The 20,081-nt window shown below is 46.8% G+C and overlaps 4 protein-coding genes across 4 annotated transcripts in view; 1 reads left to right on the top strand and 3 right to left on the bottom strand.

Annotated features, from left to right (window-relative positions):
- Positions 1 to 864: 864 nt before the first annotated feature.
- Positions 865 to 3,306, bottom strand: LOC108098159. The gene is given in 6 exon segments (XM_017200895.2): positions 865 to 1,309; positions 1,373 to 1,477; positions 1,480 to 1,517; positions 1,592 to 2,067; positions 2,162 to 2,554; positions 2,641 to 3,306. Coding segments are annotated over 6 exon segments (1,896 nt in total). The 5' UTR covers positions 3,214 to 3,306; the 3' UTR covers positions 865 to 998.
- Positions 3,307 to 3,577: 271 nt separating this feature from the next.
- Positions 3,578 to 6,824, bottom strand: LOC108097896 (glutamic acid-rich protein). Its single transcript, XM_017200434.2, has 2 exons — positions 6,312 to 6,824; positions 3,578 to 5,658 (listed from the first exon to the last, which is right to left on the bottom strand). The coding sequence occupies exons 1-2, from the start codon at positions 6,595 to 6,597 to the stop codon at positions 3,677 to 3,679; spliced, it is 2,268 nt and encodes a 755-aa protein (XP_017055923.1). The 5' UTR covers positions 6,598 to 6,824; the 3' UTR covers positions 3,578 to 3,676.
- A 3,754-nt stretch (positions 6,825 to 10,578) lies between these two features.
- The window catches only part of LOC108097967, a 97,403-nt gene continuing 87,900 nt past the window's right edge, over positions 10,579 to 20,081 (bottom strand). The window contains 5 exon segments of the mRNA XM_017200583.2: positions 10,579 to 14,931; positions 15,433 to 16,139; positions 16,664 to 17,525; positions 19,502 to 19,729; positions 19,871 to 20,080. Coding sequence (XP_017056072.2) covers positions 12,652 to 14,931; positions 15,433 to 16,139; positions 16,664 to 17,525; positions 19,502 to 19,729; positions 19,871 to 20,080 — 4,287 coding nt within the window. The 3' untranslated portion in view covers positions 10,579 to 12,651.
- On the top strand, positions 17,643 to 19,442 carry LOC108097968. Its single transcript, XM_017200584.2, has one exon. The coding sequence runs from the start codon at positions 18,391 to 18,393 to the stop codon at positions 19,264 to 19,266; it is 876 nt and encodes a 291-aa protein (XP_017056073.1). The 5' UTR covers positions 17,643 to 18,390; the 3' UTR covers positions 19,267 to 19,442.

The raw sequence follows: 20,081 nt of genomic DNA, 5'->3' as shown, positions 1-20,081 counted from the left end.
GCTCGACTTTGCTTGCTTTGTGCTTATTTATTGTTTTCGGTCGTATTTCGGTGACACTTCGCATGGCTTGTTGCGCTATTGCCAAAAACGATAAAGCGGCAAAAGCAAAACATTTAATTGGCGGCTGCCCCCTGTCCATCTCACTTTTTTCCCGTCGGGTAACTTTCTTTCCGCAAAAAAAGCGAAATAAAAAGCGCACCCACACTCCCGCTGGCATACAAATGAAGAGTAATGGTCCAAGCCCCCTCGAAAAAACCCCGCCCCTGCTTCGCTGCTGCTTATGCAAAGCTTGTAGGTAAAATACAAAAAAAAAACGGAAAAAACAAACGAAAGCAAAAGCAAAAGCAAAAGCAAAAACAAAAGACAATTAAAAATTACAAATAAATATTGTAATAATTGTCGTATAATTGCCGGCGCGAAAGGTAGACAATAACATAATTAAATAATTTCAGTGGCTCTTGGCTGGTGGCATTTGAGTGTTATATAATATTGCCCGATTATGGGGGTTATTGCTTTTCACGGCCTTAATGGCCCCCTCTTTCTTGGTACGTCTTTCTTTGGGGCATTTGTTAAAATTTTTTCCCGCGATTCGCTCACTAATTTAGCTATTGCAACATTTTGGGCCAACGTTAAATGCTGTGAAAATCCAACACTTTTGTGCTGAAGTGTCAGCGTGGGAGAATTCGCGTTTAACCCATTTTCGGTTCAGAAAACAAATTTTAAACTGCACTTCAAATGTTTTCAGTTACCTACCGAGGAAATTTATAGAAACAATGGAATTCAAGTGAAATCTCAACTCCATAATTTTCTTTGCAACTTTAAATATTAATTTAATATCTACAAATTTGTATTCACAAGTAAAAGTTTTAAGTATAATGGTAATATCAGCATATATTTTTTAGTATGTTAGCAACTCTGAACTGGCTGCCCTTAGCTTTGAATTGCATGTTAAAATGGGAAATTAAGAGCTTAGGGCAACCAGTTTAGTGTCCTATATTTTAGGGTAATATACTGATATTGGATGCCTGGGAGCTTATAGAAATGAGTGTGCCCATGGGACTCCGCTTGCGAGGTCTTCGCAATGTTATATCCGACTGTCGCATCCGACGCATGGCCAAATCGTAGTCGTTGACGTGAATGCAAATGGCAATATAGGCCACCAGATGCGGCGCTCTCAGATCCCGGGCCAGTTGACTTGCCTTCGCCAGCGATTCATTCAGTCTCTCGAATCGATTAAGCACGGCATGCACTTGGCATCCGAGAAAAATGCTGTTGAATCGCCAAATCAAACTGTTGCAGCTGCGGGCCTCTGCGGGGTTAATACCATATTTACTTTAGAGGAGTGGGTTAAAAGGGCCTGAAATTGACCCACCGTTGAAGGCCTTGCGGGCTATAACTAGGCACTTGTCGAAGCGCGACTCCTTGAAGTGGCAGCGCGCGATCTCGAAGAACAAATAGGCTCTCTCGATCGGATAGGGGAGTGGCGCAGCCGATTCTCCAGATTCTCCAGTTTCTGGCTATTAAAATGTAGTTACTCTTTTTAATAAATTCTTTAAATATATTGGTTTCTTGTATTCATCTCTAAACTCACTTAATTCGACTGTGCCGCTCCTCCTCGCGCCCGATCTCCAAGTAGATGTTGGGCCCCCCAAAGCTCACGGTCATGTCGCGCACCTTCTCCGTTTTGAGTAGATATAGAGTCGGTCGATTTTTGGGCTCCAAAAAGTCAACGTTGGCGGGAACGGCGCAGCGGTCGCAATGGGCCAATGCCAGGGTATTGTAGACATCGTTGATGAACTCCCACTTCCATGGCAGCGTTCGATGGGTCTTCAGCTCGATGTGTTTGGACATTATGTGCTCCACGTAGTCGGTTAGCCCCTCCAAGTCACCCTCCCTCCGACGCTTGTGCACCTCGTGCAGCATCCTCAAGCAGTCGCGGCGCGTTTGGTACTGTGCCTGGAACAGGTGCATCTCCTTGCGCCGCCGCCGCTCCTGCTCGCCGATTCTCCCGCGTCGCTGCCTCTTGTACCACCGGTTGTACAGCGGATTGCGGGCCTGCATCATTTTCTAAAAACATGCATTTAAATTTTGACAAATGTCGGTTCATTGGATCATACAAATGTATTTATAAATAAGTAAATTTAATGTTCATAGGACTCACCATAAACCTTCTGACAATGGTGTACTGTTCCTCGCTCAACTCGCGCATTTGGGCCGTGGACCTTAGCCTCAACGGGTCGAGAAAATTGCGATCGTTGCGCAGCTGACGCAAAAGCGCAATGTCGACTGCATTGCGGCCCATGTAGTTGTAGTTGTACAACCTTTCGGTCGCCCACCGACGAGCCTTTTCCATCGGGGTCAAGTGTACCGACTCCTTGGCAATGACGCTTTCCACATCGCACTGCCGCCTTTCGCGCAACGTCTTCCAAAGGGGGCGGGGCACGTCAGCGGCCAGCTCCTTCAGCCGGCGATTCACCTCCTCAAGGACACTGCTGTTCTGCTCCATAAAAGGATGCAGCGATTCGCCCATCGCGTCATCGAAAACGGCAAGAGTCTAAAATTGAAAAACTTATTAATATTTTTGTTTCGCCTATTTCCAAAAAATATAACAAATTGTTTCATTTGTTAAGACGCACTCACCCGCTGTTTGATCAGGCCGAACCGCCCGTAAGTGGACTGTCCGCCGAAAGGGCGGCTCTCCACGTGGAGCGTGGTGAGGGCCTTCTCGAATTCGTTGGCCTCGAAGAGGTCGTGGCACTTCTCGGCAACTATGTCGGCGGTCCCCGCAACGCTGTACTCCGGCCCAGGGGAAGCCAACTTGATGGCGCGTTGAGCCAGCTGGGTGTCCAGTAGGGCCAAGTCCGGGCGGGCCAGCGATCGTTGGCAGCGGCCGCGCAGAAACAAGGACTTGTAGTCGCTCCGACAAATGCCCATTTCCGAGTCCAAGCAGCTGCGAACGCGGGCGGGGGAGGTGGGGCGGGGCAGGAGGCAGGTGAGCGGATCGTACGGTGGCCCCCGCTCCTTGCAGACGGTCACGGCCATCCCGAAGTTGTCCAGCGCCTTGCGGTGCAGCAGGCGGCGGGTGTAGTAGATGCCCCAATCCCTGTAGATCTGCGACTGGATGCAGGAGCGCCACTCGAATCGCTGCCACGGGCGGAGTTGCGGCAGCAGGACGCCCACGGTCGCATTGTTTAGTCCGCTTGTCCAAGACATAGTTCTACTGATAATTTTCAGGATACGCTAATTTAAGGAACAATACGATTTTGATAATCAACGAATAAGATTGGTGCTCAAAAAGGTTTTTCACCTAATGGAGCAAAGCCAAATTGATAGGAATTTATGTCGAGATTATCAATTTAAAAAAAGAAAACCTCAAGCCTCTTTTTTTAGGCTTCCGATTATATTTTTGCCTCAGGATACCCAAACTAAAAAATGCAATACAATTAAATCAAATTCCAATTTCACTTTTTTTCACTTTTCCATTGAACTGTTTTCAAGCGGGTTGGAAAAACCCCTGTTACCAAGTTCAATTTTTAGTTGTTAAATTACAATTATTATTTATTTCGCTTGAGTTTGGCTTTGAGTTGGTTTCAATAAATACAATAAATAAGTATTAATTAACAGGCTTCAACGTTTAGCATTAACAATTCATTAACAATTACGAATTACGAGTAAATTAAGTTAAGGAGGGGCTAATGGTTTTCCTCGGGGGGCGTGGCAGGCGGCGGCTGCGAAAACGGCGATGTCGGGACAACGACTTCGATGCCGGCGTCGCGTATGTATTTTCATTTACATTGGTGTATGGATTTCCATAGCCATGGCTGTTTTCATCAGTTTTCACATCGCTTTCTTCGGGTTTTGCTGCATCTGCGGATTCTTCTGCAGCCCCATTTCCAATTTCGTCGTCTTTTTCCTCCTCGGCATAGTCCTCATCCCCATTCTCGTCCTCCTCCTCTTCCTCTTCATCGTTGTTTTCGTCTTTCTCTCCTTCTCCATTATCGGTTTCTGCTGCCTCTTCGCCTTCTTCTTCCTCGGAGGCTGTGTCTTCGGTGATCTCTGGCTTGACCTTTTCTTCGTGACCTGTCTTAACCTCTTCCTCAGGCTCTTTCTCCGCCTTTTGCACTGTTTCTCCCGCCCCCTCTTTTAACGGCTCTTCCTTTAGCTTCTCCCCCTTTACCAAATGGCTTGGGGGTTCCTTCACCTCGAGTTTTTTCTCTACCTCATCATCATCATCGTCCACGTTTATCTCATTATCGCTATCGTTTTCCATTTCGCCGGCCAGTGTTGTCGCCTCTTCTTCGGTTTCTGCTTCATCTTCTTCTTCTTCCTCTTCTTCTTCTGTCCCCTCCGCCTCACCTGTCTCCGCCTCTTTCTTCGCCTCTTCTGCAGTCTTCTCACCTTCGTCCTCTTCTTCAGCTGCTGTCTTCTCGCCATTGTTCGTGTCATCGATAACAACGATGTTTGGCTTGTTAAATGTCGTCGTTGTTTTTGGTATTTTTGTTGTTGTTGTTGTGGGCATTTTAGTGGTTGTTGTTGTGGGCGCTTCAGTGGCTTTTATTGAATTGGTAATTGTTTCAATTACCTGACTTGGCCTCGAGCCACTCTCGCTATAACCATTGGCATTGTCAGGTGTGTTTTGCTCCGTCTCGTTTTCTTTCTCCGCCGCGGCTTCCGTCTCTTTCGCGTCTTCTGTTGGCATTTCTTCGGCCTCTTCTTCGAGAGGTGCTTCTTCTGCCGTATCCCCGGCCATAAGCATTTCACTTTCGATCGGCAGGGGCTCCACCTCTTCAATTTCTTCGTCCTCCTGGTGATCTTCAGTTTCCTGATTGTCCTCCTCTTTTTGATGGTCTTCTGAAGGAGATTCTTCCTTGGGGTGATTCTTCTGGGGTTCCATTGCGATCTGGGGTTGATAACCAATCAGTTGATCTTTCTCGAAGGGAGCTTCGTTTGTCTTCTCTGGTTGACTCTCCTGATATGGTTTATGCTCCACAGTTTGCTCTATGTGAACGAGAGGTTGATAACCTTGATCATCATTTTGTGTATCCTTCTCCTCCTCAGGCTGGTCCTGTTTTATCGCTTCGATCAGTGTTTGATTTTTCGGGGGTTGATAGCTCTCCTGTGCTTGGTTTTCCTCGGGTTGAATAATCAGCGATGGGTAACCCGCCTCATTTTCCTTTTCAGTGGTCAGTAGTGGGTTCTTCTGAGGAGGATTCTGCTCTGGATGGGATTGGGTGTGTGCCTCTCCCTTGACTTCCTCCTCCTGCGAGGGATACTCTTCCGGCTGATCCTCCAGCTCTGCGTACTCGTACTCCTCGGGATCGTCACCTTGGCCACTCTCAGCTGGCAAAACGGGATTGCCGTTCTTGTCGACGTACTGCAGACCATCGAGACCCATTCTCATGCACTGGAAATGCATCTCGAAGAGATCGGTGGTGGCCAGTCGCACCACAAAGTCCATGCACATATTCAGGTTGTTCCCAACCATTGTGACGTCGGTCATCTGGACGCACATGGCCATGGGAACGCCCATCATGACGGGAATGCAGAAGGGCGCCGGATTTCGCACCGAGATGCCGTACTTCGAGGAGGGCTTGCCGTTCAGATAGACCTCCAGTTGGGCCTCCTCCAGATGGGGAACGAAGCTCACATTGGCGCACACTGCAAATAGAGGCAAAATGGAAAGAAAACGCTGAATAAGAAAAAAATTACAGACAGACAGACATAACAATGAAACGATTCCATTCAATGAATGAAAGTGGCGGGTGGCAAACTGTTTCGCGGATCCCAGGCAAGCGAGGATGAGGGGGTGGCCACCGCTGGAAGCGCCAACAATTTGTGGCATTTTGATTGGCAAATGCTGGCATGTCACGAAGCGAAGCCGAGCGAAATGGAAACCCACCGCTCGCATTGTAGTCTCCGGCATGCTCCGCCAAAACTCGCGGCCAAGATCGGTTTCTTGGCCAAGGAAATCGGCTTGGAATTCAGTCCAAGTCACAGCCGAGGAAACGGCCAACACCCGCAGGCCAGGAGCCACGAATCCGATCGGGCTTAAGTGATCGCAACCTGATCCTGATTTATTTATAAACACATGGCCAGCGGATCACTCCGTGGGGGCATATTAAACTAGTAGGCATTATTGCATATTAAGATATTAAGGCTAAACACTATACTGAAAGTAAAACCTTTGAATATCCTTAATAAACGAAAAAAAGTATGTTGAACTCTTAGGTAGTTTACAAATACATTTGATTGAAAAATTCACTGACCATCTTTGTCAGATACAAGCCTAAATCAGAGTTCTTGTTCCTCACCTTTCTGGTCGAAGCGGTACTGATCCACCTTGAGACCGGCGCAGCAGCCGCAAGTGGGTCCGCTGCACTCGCAGGGCTGCCCGAAGGTGGACCAAATGGAGCCCTTCTCCGAGTACTTGACGCTGGCCAGATTGCGACCCCTCGACACACTGACCGTGGGCGGCAGGTAGGGCTGGTGGGACTTCAGCTCGTAGAAGATCAGCCCGTTGCTATAGCTGCGCGAGGATATATCCACGGGCCACAGGACTAGTACGAGGGCCAGGCTGGCAACGGTCCAGGGAATCATGGTTGTTTCTCCACACTCAACAAAAAAAAACAAACGAGATCACTGAACAAAAATGCGTTTCGCGACTCAAGTATTCTGTGGCTTTCTTGAGAAATTCCGCGGATCACTTCGCGATTAACGGTAACGGTATGGTCGTGCAATTCAAATGGCAATTCCACTATTTCAGTGGGGCTCTCGAGCAATGACAACCGCTCGCGATCGACGACAATTAAATATTAAAACGCTGAACGCGCCGAGCGTTAGCTTAAAAATGAAATGGAAACCGCCGGCTGAAGAAGTCGACAGAGGCAGCGACGCCGACTGGGGCAGAGACCAAAATGTTGCTGCCGGTGGCTTCCAGCAGCAACAGCAACGGCAACGGCAACAGCAACAGCAACATCAAACGGCAGCAACATCCAACGGCAGCAGAAACCTCGTTAAATTGTCGCTCGTTGCGGCTGTTTGCTGTTTTTGCGAGCAAACCATTTATACTCTAACCGACAATTGGTCGTCGTAATTCAAAAGGCAGCTTTGTAAAGTAACGAAATAATGTTAAACACTTATAGTTTATTTTAAATTTGTATCATTGATATATATACACCATAAAAACTCTACAATGTTTTGCACTTTTTAAGCTGTAAGAGCATCTCATATTCCCCTTAAAATCATTGTTTATATATATTTCTTATCAGCGGCGGCAAATCGCCAGTTGTTGTTGCAGTAGTAACATTGTTTTTGCTATTGTTGTTACTGTTTCTGTTACTGTTGGAGCTGCTGTTGGTGTTGTTAGTGTTTTTACTGTGGCCGCCGCTACGTTTATTTAACTTTTAAGCCCATGTTGCTGCTGTATCTGCGGCAGTCACTGTTGCTGTTGCTGTTTCTGTTGCTGCTTTGCTTTGTTGCGTGTGCCAAGCGCTTTTTTTTTTTATTTTTTTTTGGGTGACAGTGACAAGAAAATTGCGGCGATCGTGACTGGCTGGGAAAGCCAAAAACAACAAAGCTCCACACTCCCCGACGCTTTTGTTGTTGTTACGCAAAGCACTTGGGGCAGGTCATGGCCCCATGGACAAACTCTCAACCCGGCGATTTCCGAACTGGGAGCCATTACCAGCGGGAGTTACGGTTATGGCCGTTGCTGTTGTGATAAACACGACTGATTTATCGATCCAATTGTCGCAACTGCAGCTGTCAACCGTTTATTTCCAACTTCACCCTTTTTTTCTCGCGAATTGTCCCTTTGTTCTGGCATCAAAGAGTTCATAAATAATCAAATATCACAAATAGTATAATAAGCCGCAATCACAAATAAAATAAAACACAAAACTTGGTGTATTTCTTATGGTTTGATTTTATGTTGCTTCTGTCAACATTTAATAATTTTAGTCAGCTGTAAAAACACCTCTTTATAAGCCCTGCTAATTTCATGCTTCCCCTAAATTATCATTTAACCATATCAATGAATTACTTTTATTAATATTTATTTTGCAATACATAAAGAAGAACCAACGTCTCGGCCCATATTCACGCCTTTTGTTATCGTGATGTTTGCAATACATATTTAAATGACTTCTTGTGAGCAGACTTTAAATTGTTAACTTGCGAGGCATCATCATCATATATTTTTTGGACTGCGGCGTATTTCGGTGGCTATTTTGGGTACCGGTCCCAATCGCCTTAGGGCCTTTAATATTGCATAATGTCTGGCCCAGACTCATTTATCAGCCAATGGCCGACGGACAGACGAGCTGCAATCTCGTTAAGCGTTAAGGGGGACAGACACTTGCCAAGTTCGACGATTGAAAGACGAGCGGTGAAATAAAGCAAAATGGAAATGGAAATGAAAATGGAAATGGGAATAAAAGTGTCGCCAACAATTAACACTAATAAGCTGGAGCCGCGGTGCAATGTGCTTTCGTTTATGTAATGGCCCGGCGCATCCGTCGGCATCGTCATTATCAGCCGCTTCGCTTATTGGGCATTATTATTCATTACTGATAATATCAATTTGGCACGCCTGCGACTCTTTCTCCGTGTCATTTTTGGCCCTTACGCAAAACTATTGCCCCGGCTAAAATTAATGACCAAGCTCTATGTGGGTCAAAATACGAAGCGGAGCTTACAACGGTTTTAAAATGTTTATCCTTGGAGCTTTTACAAAAATAGGACTGGCATAGACAAACCAAAACTTTAAGCTCGGTGAGAAAATAGGTACGATTTTGCGCTAGAATTTGTGCAGAGACTTTTGGAACAAGGCCGATAATAACATTAATAGTATTTACAAACTTTCGCTTGCCCTGCAGTTCGCAATGTCATATAGGGTTTGAAAAATGCAGAAATGCAGCTAATGGTTATGCTGAGCATAAAATAATAAGCAAAGTGAAAGTTTCATTTCCGGATCATACTTAAATTTACAATAAATATGGAATGGGTGTCATACGAACACTTGGGTCATTGCGAGGCTTAGACAAGGGCCACCTTTAAAATTCTGCGATTCTTCATTTCCCAAACAAAAACTCCTTTCTTGTATTTTTCTCGCCGAGTATTGAAGTAATGACGATTTTTCTATTTTTTTTTTTCCATATTTTCACCAATTGTTTCTATGACAGCTACATATATGGTATAGTCATCCGATTTTCATGAAATTTAATTAAATTATTTATTTATATGAAATCAATGCACTTAAAAATCTGATTAAAATTAGAAAAGTCATGTACTTAGAATTAGTTAGTTTGCTGAAAATTGACCAAAGTTCACTACATTTATAAGTGGCATATCTAATGTATTAAATATTTCTCTTTCAGTATTCATCGATCAACGAGGGCAGTTGGAAACTGAAGGGCGTGGCAAAGTTTCGCGCCAGATTCTTCGAGGAGAAGGTCTGCGATACAATATACTATAACAACATCATTAACATAAGAAACTAACTTATTATTTATTTGGAAATCGAATTATGAGAAAAATTATCAGATCCCAGCACTTTTAGGCGCATAACCTTTCTAATTTTTATTCGATTTACAAGTGGCATATCGCCCTTATGCATTTTGATCGACATATTTGATGACTGCAAGGGTATATAAGCTCCGGCTTGCCGAAACTAGCTTCCTTTCTTGTTAATTTTAGACACCAGGCGAACAAAAACGTGTAGCAGGTGTATTTTGAATTAATCTAACTAATATTTATCAGACGGGACCTTCTACAGATTATGTTCGGCTGGTGTCCGAAATCCAATCATTTGATAAAGAGAGATTTTCTTACATTTGGACAGTCAAAATGGCAAATTTTAAAAACAAAATAACAGGCGCACAGGAATGCCTAGAAGGAGGCCACAAAATCCAAATAACCATATCCGAGTTTCAATCCCAGCGGATCGTAGGTGGATCATATGTGGATCGTATTTCCAAAAAATGGTTGTGCTAAAAATGTACCAAAATTCACAAAATTCACAAAATCTTAGTACAAAACTTTTCTAATTTTAATCAGATTTTAATGTGGCATACCTCTAATCGTTTGTATTTTAATTCTCTAACGAACTGCATCATTAGTTAGTTTAGTTACAACCCATCTCAAAATTTCCAAAATGTGGGTTTGCTGAAAAGTGACCAAAATTCACTGCATCTAAAGTGCATAACTTCTTAATTTTACTTTATAAATATCGAAAATGTATACGCTTTATGGAGTTTGAAGTGTATCCTTCACTGTGTTGCAAACTTCTGACTGAAATTCTAATACCCTCTACAAGAGTATAAAAACCTCGTATATCAAAGTTTCATGCCAAACAGTTCTTTGAAAAAGAACTATACGTCGAGCTAAGTTTCGAACCTGATAATAGGGTGATAATATTCGTGCAACAACTTTCACATCTGCCCAAGTTTCAAACCTGCGTTGGCAAGCGTAACGTACAAATGCCCAAAGCTATGCAACATTTTTGAGAAATATCTTACAACAATTTTTCACCCAGGGAAGCTTAACCAATTTCACAGGATCCAACAAAAACCAGAGTAATTAAATTTTTTTTATATTTTAATAAATTTTCTTTGTTCTTGAATACATACAATGCTCTTGTTTGTTTGTTTTTTGTTTGTTGTATAACACCGACAAAGCAACTGGTTTCGCTGTGGATAGATAGATAGTTCCGAGCGATGCCGAATTATACGCCATCCAAGTACATGTACACGTGGGCTCCCCGGGGAACCCGTAAATATGTGTAGATATATAGGTAAATATATTATTTTCATATATGTAGATGAGTGCGTTATCGCGTATGTGTGTGTGTGTGTTTGTTTCTTGTGTAAATATGCACAATGATATAAAAAGTTACATAATTGCATTATGCTTGACTTCTATATGTGTATCCAAAAGATATTGTTCACAAAAAATATCTTCGTAAAACAAGTTGTTTTTTTTTTGTATTATTTTTAGCTAAATATTCTTCTTGCACACACACACACATGTATATTTTTTTATAGATGTAAATCGTATATAAGTATGTTTTTGTGTATATATAAGATATTCCTTGTTCGCTTCATTACTCTGTATATATATAAATTTACTTGACAGAAAAAAAAACATTTGTTTTACTTTCCCGTTTGTTTGTTGTAAATGTTCACAAATACAGGCTTTAGAGTACTACAAATTGGGTTTATCCATAAATGGGGAGTACGTTGTTTAATTCTAGTTTCGTTATAATACATACATAAGGAAAGTGCTGCCAGCTGCGTCAGAGAATCGAATGTAGATGCCTTTCATGGTCATGGAATGGAGCTATATAGCCATCTGCATAACCACGTTATACACCATTCACAAATCCTGATCCTTGGACAGTTTCCCGGATACATTAACAATGATATTTCGACTTTGTTTTCATCTCTTAGTGAACAGACAACTTAATTTCCCCTTTGCTTGTTGGCTTGGCCGCTCTCTTGTGTGTGTGCTCAACCGCTTACCGATCTAGTTAAATCCTATGTATCCTTAAAGAACTACAGAAAAAAAAAAACACTTGTATATTTGGATACTCAGTTATGGACTACATACGAAAAAAAAACATTTCCCTAGGGCTAAGTTTCACTTTCTTACGCGAGAATCAAGAACGAAAAGAGATAGTTGGCTGTTCGAGTTTGAGAAAAAGCTGACTAAACACTAGGTTTCTCCAAAAAAACATTTGCTATATATACACCCCTGTGGCGGCTTCCGACTCCAAATCTTATTCAAAATTAGCGCTGCTTCCGAATTCTCTCCAATTTTTAGAACACCGATTTCAGGAAGGTTAAGTTTAATCTTTAAACTGACTAAATACGAGTTTATCTAGATTTAAATTCGGTTTCCGAAATAAACTTATCTAGTTACATCCAAGAGTTTATGTTTTATCTTTAAGGATACTTTACATTTACAAAAGAGCAACAAAATACGAAAGCTCTAGCTAACAATGCTTTTTGATAAATTGTTATAAAAGTAAGAAACATAAAAAGCGATTCAGTTAAGTTGTTGTATCGTTTGAGAACAAGAACAAATTTGGTCAGTTCAGAGCAATAAATCAGTAGATATTCTTTCTGGAGTTTCGAGGCTAAGTCTGTTTCCGATTTCGATTGGAAACCTAACAGGGCCGCTAATAAATATATTCGATATGCCCCTTCTTGCTGCAAGGCAAGGGCCAAAAAAAAAAATCAAATGTGATTGTGGCAAAAAAAAAAAAAACATAAACAAGCGTAAGTCTACAAGCTAAATTTCGAAAACAATGTACACGCAAATCTAGAACTCCTTGAGGCTGCCGCCGCGCTTCAGTTTGGTCAGCCGCTTCAGGCTGGCACCCAACATGCCGCCGCCCGATCCTCCAGCTCCTCCCACTCCTCCAGCTGCTCCATCGCTGCCCGCGCTGCGGTCCCGCTGGATGAACGATCCCCGGAAGCGAACCCTGCCACGTCCGCGTCGCTGCAGCTGCAACTGCTGCTGCAGGTGCAGGTGCTGCTGCTGCAGGTGCAGCTGCTGCTGCTCGCCCACGCGGCGCCACAGCTCGGTGAGCGGCGGATGGTGCTGGTGGGGATGCTGCTGAAGGGTGCAGCAGCACACCAGCTCCTGCGATTATAACTTCTTCTCCCACACCACGATGTGTGCGTCATTGGAGTTGGCCGTCAGCGGCGAGCAGCTGGGATTGCCGCCGCCCGCCTGCGTCGCCTGTCCGCTGGAGCCGGAGGAGCCGCTGCCTCCGCCTCCGCCTCCTCCGAAGCTGGAGCTGCTGTTCTTATGGCTGGGCGAGCCGCTCGCCCCGTTGTACCACATCTGCCGCCAGTAGCCGCGTCCGCCCATCAGGGTGATCACGGTCCGCGGGCCGTCGGCGCTCTGCTGCTGCTGCTGCTTGCTGGTCTGCTTCTGCTTCCTCTTCAGAGTGGCCACCGCGGCGGCGGGCTTGTCCAGTCCGGCGTTGAGTCGGCTCATCTCCTCCTGCCTGGCTGCACTGCTCTGCTGCTGCTGCTGTTGCTGCTGCTGCTGCTGCTGCTGCTGCTGCTGCTGTTGGTGGTGGTGGATGTCCGCCGTGGTCATCAGTCCGTTCTCCGATATGTTGCCCAGATCGCTGCCCGTGCCGGAGGTCTTGTGGCTGGCGCTGCTGCTGTTGCGCGAGACGGACCGGCCGCCAAAGTGCCGGATGCCCATGCTCTCCTCGCTGCCCGACGAGGTGTACAGACTGGAGGACTTCGAGTCCACCGACCAGTTGGACAGGTCCAGTGATCTCGGCCGCGAGGCCTTCATCCGCAGGCGCCTGTCCAGGGTGCACACCTTGCCGGGTATGGCGGCCAGCTCCGGATCGGACCGCCGCATGCCCTCGTACATCATGTCCATCAGGTTGCCCTGGTTGCCCTCCTCCGCGTCGTAGTCCTCCTTCACGAATATCAGCTTGCCATACAGCCCGTACACATCGCACATGCCGTGCTCTCCGTGCTGCGAGCTGTTTCCCCCAGACGAGGTGCCACCTCCACTGGCCGCTGCTCCTCCACTTCCCATTCCAACTGCTCCCCCGCCGGCGGCAGTGGCTCCCAGACCGCGGGGCAAGGTCTTCGACATCCTGTTCGGATCATCGCGGAATCGCTTGCGATGGAACGCCGGCGAATTGGCCAGCGAAGCGCGTATCTTGGCCGTGAAGCTCTGGTCCAGCGAGTTCTGCTTGTCCAGCTTGGAGCTGCGCGGCGACGAGGCCGCCGAATCGGTGGCCACCACCGCCTCCTCCTTCACCAGATCGCGTCGCAGCACGACAACGGCACTGTCGTCCAGCTCCTGGATCTTGGGGTCCGCATCGATGGCCGGCAGCTGGAGGTCGTCGCCCATGCTGGGCACCAGTGGCGCCACGCCCACCGGCGGTGGCTTGTAGGCGGGATAGACCTTGGGGATGAGCGGCAGCAGGAAGGTGATCGGTCCGAAGTGGGCGTGGCAGGACATGTTGATGCCGCCGCTGATGATGGGCACGCCCTCGAGTCGCGGCAGCGGAATGGTGACCGCGATGCCCACATTGGTGCCCACCCAGAGCAGTCCCTTGCAGGCCATCAGGGCGGTCACGTAGACGGAGCTGTTGTTCAGCGGCTGCTCCTTCTTGCCGTCGTGCCGCAGGACGCTCGAGGCGATGTTGATGTCTTGCAGGTGCTTGAAGGTCTCCGTGTGGTACAGGCACAGCATGGTCGAGTTCTTCAGCGAGATCCACAGGCCGATGCCCGAGTGGGCCATCAGGTTCACCTGCTGGCTGGCACCGTGCTGCACCTCGAAGCTCCGCTGGATCTCGCCATTCAGGGCGTTCATCACGTACACCCGGTTGCCACAGGAGGCATAGATGCACATGTTGATGGGCAGCAGGCTGGGCACCGCCAGGTCGGAGTCGCCCAGCCGTATGGTCTGCGGATCGCGCAGCTGCCAAACGCCGTCGTTGCCGCGCCGGAAGATCAGAACCGTGGCTCCCGAGAGGGCCACATAGACGGCATCGAAGTGGTAGAGGATGCGCTGCACGGCCCCCGGCACCGAGTAGCTGCCCAGCTGCTCCTCCTGCTCCGGATTCCTGGCCGAGTAAACGAGGATCTTGCGGCTGTCCGTTCCCAGCCAGACCAGATCGCCCAGCAAGCTAGCGGGCTCATCGCGCGTCCTCAACTGATCCAGTCCCTTGACGAACTCCAGGGCGGAGACCTGCGTCTCGAAGAGATCGAAGGCGCCCGCCTCGCGGAGGTTGCCCGCCTGCTGGGGATGCTGCGCCAGCACGGTGATGTGCGACGAGGTCCCGTCGCTGCTGCACATCCACAGGTAGTTGAGCTGCTTGTGCCGCCGCCGCGCGTTGCCGCTCTGTTTGGTGTCGTTGGCGATGCTGTAGTAACATCCACAGCGCACCTGCAATTGCATTTGCATTTAATAATATCACAAATATGGTTGGGGATTAGATTATATTATATATATTATACAAATAATACATATCATTTATTATTTATATATTATATATGAGGAGTCTTCCCTTTTACAATTGGTTAAGTGTGCCTCTTCTTCTGTGTGTCAACTTTAATATAATATTATTTTATTATATTATATTGATTTCAAGACACAAATACAGAACCACACAAACGAATTGTTTGATTATATAGATTATATATAATATAAAAATAATATATAGTATAGTATATATATAGTATTATTTATATATTATATATGTGAAGCCTCTAGATACGTATTATTTCCTTTATACATTTGGTTAAATATGCCTCTTTTTCTGTGGTGTCAACTTGATTATAATATTATTTAGTATTTGGTAATCATATTGTTTACAATATGTTTACCACACAAACCAATTGTAAAAAGCTCACTACATTTTAGATAGGATAAACCCTATAAACCCACCTCGGTTTGATGCTGTGACTTGTAGACCGGCATCGCCTTGACAAAGAGCGGCATCTTGCGCGACTGCTTCTGCTGGACGGCCTCCTGCAGCTGCAGCTGCTCCTGCGTCTGGCGGGGATCGCCCGCTCCGCCGTGCGGATGCTGCGCTGGGTACTGGTGGTGGTGGTGGTGGTGCAGGTGGTGGGCGGGCTGCGGATGCGAGCCGCCGCGCTCCCAGGCCGGCGAGTTGTTCGGATCGAGGGCCAGCTGGGCCAGGCGCAGCTCGGTGATCCACTCCTTCTTCACCGCCGGCGTCTGCGTCTGGAATGTGAAGGTCTCCTCTTTGCCGGACTTGTGGCGTCCGATCAGCTGCAGGCAGCAGGAGTCCACCCAGGCCATCTCCTCGTCCTTCCGCTGGATCGATCCCTGGATCAGGTTGAGCACGTTGCGCGTGGTGTTCGCGTTCAGCTCCTTGTAGCTGCCCTTCAGGCTGCACACCAGGTCCTGGATGCGCGAGATCACCTCGTAGTCGTACATCAGCGTGCTCATCTCGCTGCACAGGTTGTCCGCCCCGTTGGTCAGCTGGGCCGCCGGCGAGCTGTGCGGGTCCCCGAAGCTGGGGAACCCGCCGGCGCCGCCTCCGTGTCCCGGCAGAGTGCTGTTCGCATAGGGACTCCCGTTGGCGCCGCTGCTCCCATTCGACTTCAGGCTGCCGCCGCGGTTGAGACCTGTCAACAAAACAAATTGTAGTGTGAATAAACAATATATAAAGTAGATATAAATTATACCGAAATAAATAGTAAATATTTTATTAATATAAAATACTTTTTTAGGTTAAATTTTAGGGGTTTATCAATAATAGAAATAAATAAATATCTTTGACTTGGAAACTATTATATTGCTTACTTAACTTTTATCAGGAATTCTATGGATTCCAAAGAACATTGAGTTGAGTTCTTAAGCTTATTGGTTAAAGAGAGTTCTTAAGAAAATGTTGTAATAACTCGGAATAAATAGGATTATATTATCATTTTCTTTACAAACTTAACACGAAGCTTATTTTCACACTTTTTTTTACAAGTAAATGGGAATAAATAGGAAATCGCAAAACGAAAATAAATACATATTAAATCTTTCTCCTACAACTCAAGCCAATTTATATGGTGCTTATGTATCAATTGAACTTTTCTCTACATAAATAAATTAGGTATGGTATATAACATTAATTTTCAGCCCTTGTGGCCATCCTTACCCGCTGTGAGAATCCTCGAGAGCGTCGCGGAGGTGCTGTTGTCGACGATCTCGACGTCGTTCACCGGGAACATCCACTTGAAGGTGAGCTTCTCGGTGGCCCCGAAGTCGTGCGACTGCTTGGGAGCCACCGACACGCAGATGACCTTGTCGTTGAGCAGGAGCAGCCGGCGCTGCTTGCACTTCACAATGAATCCCGCCTGGTTGAACTCCATGTGGGTGACGTTGTCCTCGCGGAGCAGGTACCTCGGCCGATGGCCGCCGGCGGAGTCGCTCACACTGACGCTGCTCAGGCTCAGGGAGCGGGCATTGAAGGTGCCCGAGATGTGGCCGAGCATCTCCTTGAAGGCCTGGTACTGCTCCGCCTCCCGCTTGCTCTCGTTGAGCAGCTCCGCGAGGAGCTCCAGCTGCGACAGGGCCAGCTGCAGGGACATCCGGTCGTGGTGGCCCTGCGGCGTGTACTTGAGCAGGTCCTGCAGGAAGAGGATAAACTGGGGAAAGCGCTGCACCGGCTTCACCATCAGCCCGAAGAACGAGAGGCGGTCGTGGGCGCTGATCTGTTTGACCTTGAAGAAGTCGGCCAACGCCGACTTGCGCTTCTCCTCCATCTTGGCCAGCTCCATGGCGGCCGAGAAGTTGTTGATGAAGCCCGAGTAGATCTCCAGCAGCTGCGGCTTCCCAAAGGCGCTCACAAAGCAGTCGCCGATCTTCTCGTCGCGGTCCCAATTCCGGACGCACTCCGCCAACGAAATCCGGAACAGCTTATGCGAGTGCAGGATGTCCGGCAGGCAATGGAACAGGGTGGCGATCTTCAGCGGATTCAGCACCGGCGGACTGCACTCCTCCAGCGGTTTCTTGTAATCCTGCGGAACAAGAGAGGCACACCGATCAGTACTTCAATATTTTACAAGGATTTTTAAGGAGTCACACCAGCCTGTATTTGCTAAAGGTCCAATGTTCCTAATAAATCTGTGCTTTCTTTTTTAATTTAAATACATTTTTATAAAAGCATAAGGTACTGAGAATTTTAAAAGGCTTCGATTCAATTGAATAAATAATCCTAATTTTTGTATTCAATTTTTAATCCCTATTTAAGTCGTGGTGCAACACCTTTTATTTATTCGTTTACCAAGCTCTTTGCGCCGGATTTTCAATAAGTCACAGTTTTGGCTTAGATTTTAATCGGGGTTTTGTATTACGAGTAATTACATGTCTTGGTTTCTCTAATTTTGTGACTACTTGTGGGTGAATTGTGATTTTTGGGGCTCAAATTGGGTGTGTGTGGTTGTACTGGTTAGTGGGCGAGTAAGTGAATGTGATTAGTTAGTTAGTTGGTTGGTTGGTTGGTTGGTTGGTTGTTATATGACGGTGAAATCGGCAGTTATGGCATATGGGAAGAGGATGGCATGTAAAGAGATCAAATGATTTGACATGAGATTAACATTAGTCGGTGGTTAAATGGGGTAACTAAGGTTGACTAACCACTAAGGCATGCGCTGATTTTACGTAATAATACAATACATAAGCTACATTTTGAAGAGGTTCTTATAATGAAATGAAAAGTAAATGAGGTAAATTAATGGTTAAAATCTATGCACATCTAGTAACTCCCTCCCCGAATTTCACCTATGAAAGCGATACAAAATCATATACACAACCAAAAAACGGACTGAGACACATATACTTGACTACTAAAATATCAAATACTTTTGAAAAGATTTAACGACCATGAGCCTGAAAGATCTCAACCTGACGAAGGAGCAAATCCAAAAGCTTCAGCAGCTGCTAAAGGACGAGGAGGAGGAGAAGGAGGAGCAGGAGGAGCAGGAGGAGCAGGAGGAGCAGGAGGAGCAGAAGAAGCTGAAGGAGCAGCGAAATGGCGAGGACATTGCCAGGGCCATGAGCAATGTGCAGGTCTTCATGGAGGTTGGCAATCCAGAGGGTTTCGTGCAGATGACGCCGCCGCAGTTGCACAAGTTTCACATTTCCCCAGAGGGCGTGAGTTCGGGATCTCTGGACTCGAATAGGTTCGAGCGGGTGGATATCGGGGCGATTGCCCGCTGGGACTTGAATAGGGTGACCACGATGAACTACGTTTCCAAGCAGGATGCCGAGCAGTTCGGCAAGATCCAAAGGGATGAGAAAACGGGCGAAGTTTACATGCTCGTGCCGGTGGATATTAACATATTGGTGGATGAGACCAAGTTAACGCGTGATACGGCCACACAACCCATCACCGAATATGAGGCCTACAAGGAGGAAACGGGGCCTGGTCACACTTTCTATCTGTACCACGAACTCGAGGGACATCCCTGCAAGCTGCCGCAAGCGGCGCTCGATCAAAATCCCCAGTGCAGCCAGGTGGTGCCAGTGGAACCGCCTGGAGATGGAACTGGAATCAACTGGGAGTATCACATGCACAATTTCGAGGTGCCCCGGTTGAACTTTCCCTTCGAGCTCACCTTTGACCCGGGAATGGAAATCGAAGGGGATTCGGAAAGCTATCCGCTTGTTGGACAGCATCCAACGGATATTAAATCGACGGAGGAGATGGACGATGATGAACTCACCTGTTTGTCCGACAGGTTCTCAAAAGTACTTTAACAACTTGACATAACTCGATTTCTAATTTCGGTTGCACTCTCTAAATCATTAAGTCAAACGGTGGACTTAATTGTATAGTTTAAATGAATCTAATGAAAAAATGAGTAACGATATCCAAGATCAGTTTCTAATCTTAAATTCTTAAATTCTTTAAATAAACTACTATATTTAATGGGCTTCCATGGGGCTATATTTTGTAACCGATCAAGGGGATATAGCTTAAACAGGCACTCACATTGACTAGTCGCTGCAGGGTGGCCACATACGAGTTCTCGCTGTGCACGATGGCTGCCACGATGTGGCGCCTCTTCAGCTGCTGCTGGGACAGTCCGGCGGGGGCGGGCGGCAACATGGGCACAATCAGCCGATTGTGGGCGGTACGAGCGGTCCCGTTGGCACGACTGCCCGGCGTCATCATCAGGTCCATGTCGAAGCGGTTGGCGCTCGCCTCATCGTCCTCCGACTGAAAGAAGGTAGATATGTTAAATGTTAAATACTAAATAAAGTATTGCTAACAATAATGAAATTGAAAACAAAAGTACCCATATTTAATTGATTGTAAATAAAATGCGGAAAAAGAGGTTAATTTTGACGAGTTCCTCACCTCTGGCACTCCGGGCATCATCTTGCTGGCTCCCAAGTTGGCCAGCTTCTGCGGCGAGGCGGCGTCCAGCGCTGCGCCTTGGCCCACTCCGGCGGAACCAGCTCCGGAGCTGCCTTTGCCCGCGCCTCCCGCGGGGGAGTTACCCGGCCCCGCCCCCGAATCGGGCGTATCGAAGCTGGAGGCCGTCGAGTGGCGGCCATCGCGTCCCCCC

Source organism: Drosophila ficusphila, unplaced genomic scaffold (genome assembly GCF_018152265.1).
Source record: "Drosophila ficusphila isolate 14025-0441.05 unplaced genomic scaffold, ASM1815226v1 contig_197, whole genome shotgun sequence".
Taxonomy (NCBI): domain Eukaryota; kingdom Metazoa; phylum Arthropoda; class Insecta; order Diptera; family Drosophilidae; genus Drosophila; species Drosophila ficusphila.
The sequence above is the reverse complement of the archived record's forward strand: the minus strand, read 5'-3'. Positions and strand labels throughout refer to the sequence as shown.

Bases quoted from the DNA above. Each gene is read 5' to 3' on its own strand.
- LOC108097896 (XM_017200434.2), bottom strand. From the start codon at position 6,597: ATGATTCCCTGGACCGTTGCCAGCCTGGCCCTCGTACTAGTCCTGTGG. The intron at 5,659-6,311 runs GTGAGGAACAAG...CTCTATTTGCAG, and splicing joins GTACCGCTTCGACCAGAAAG to TGTGCGCCAATGTGAGCTTC.
- LOC108097968 (XM_017200584.2), top strand. From the start codon at position 18,391: ATGAGCCTGAAAGATCTCAACCTGACGAAGGAGCAAATCCAAAAGCTT.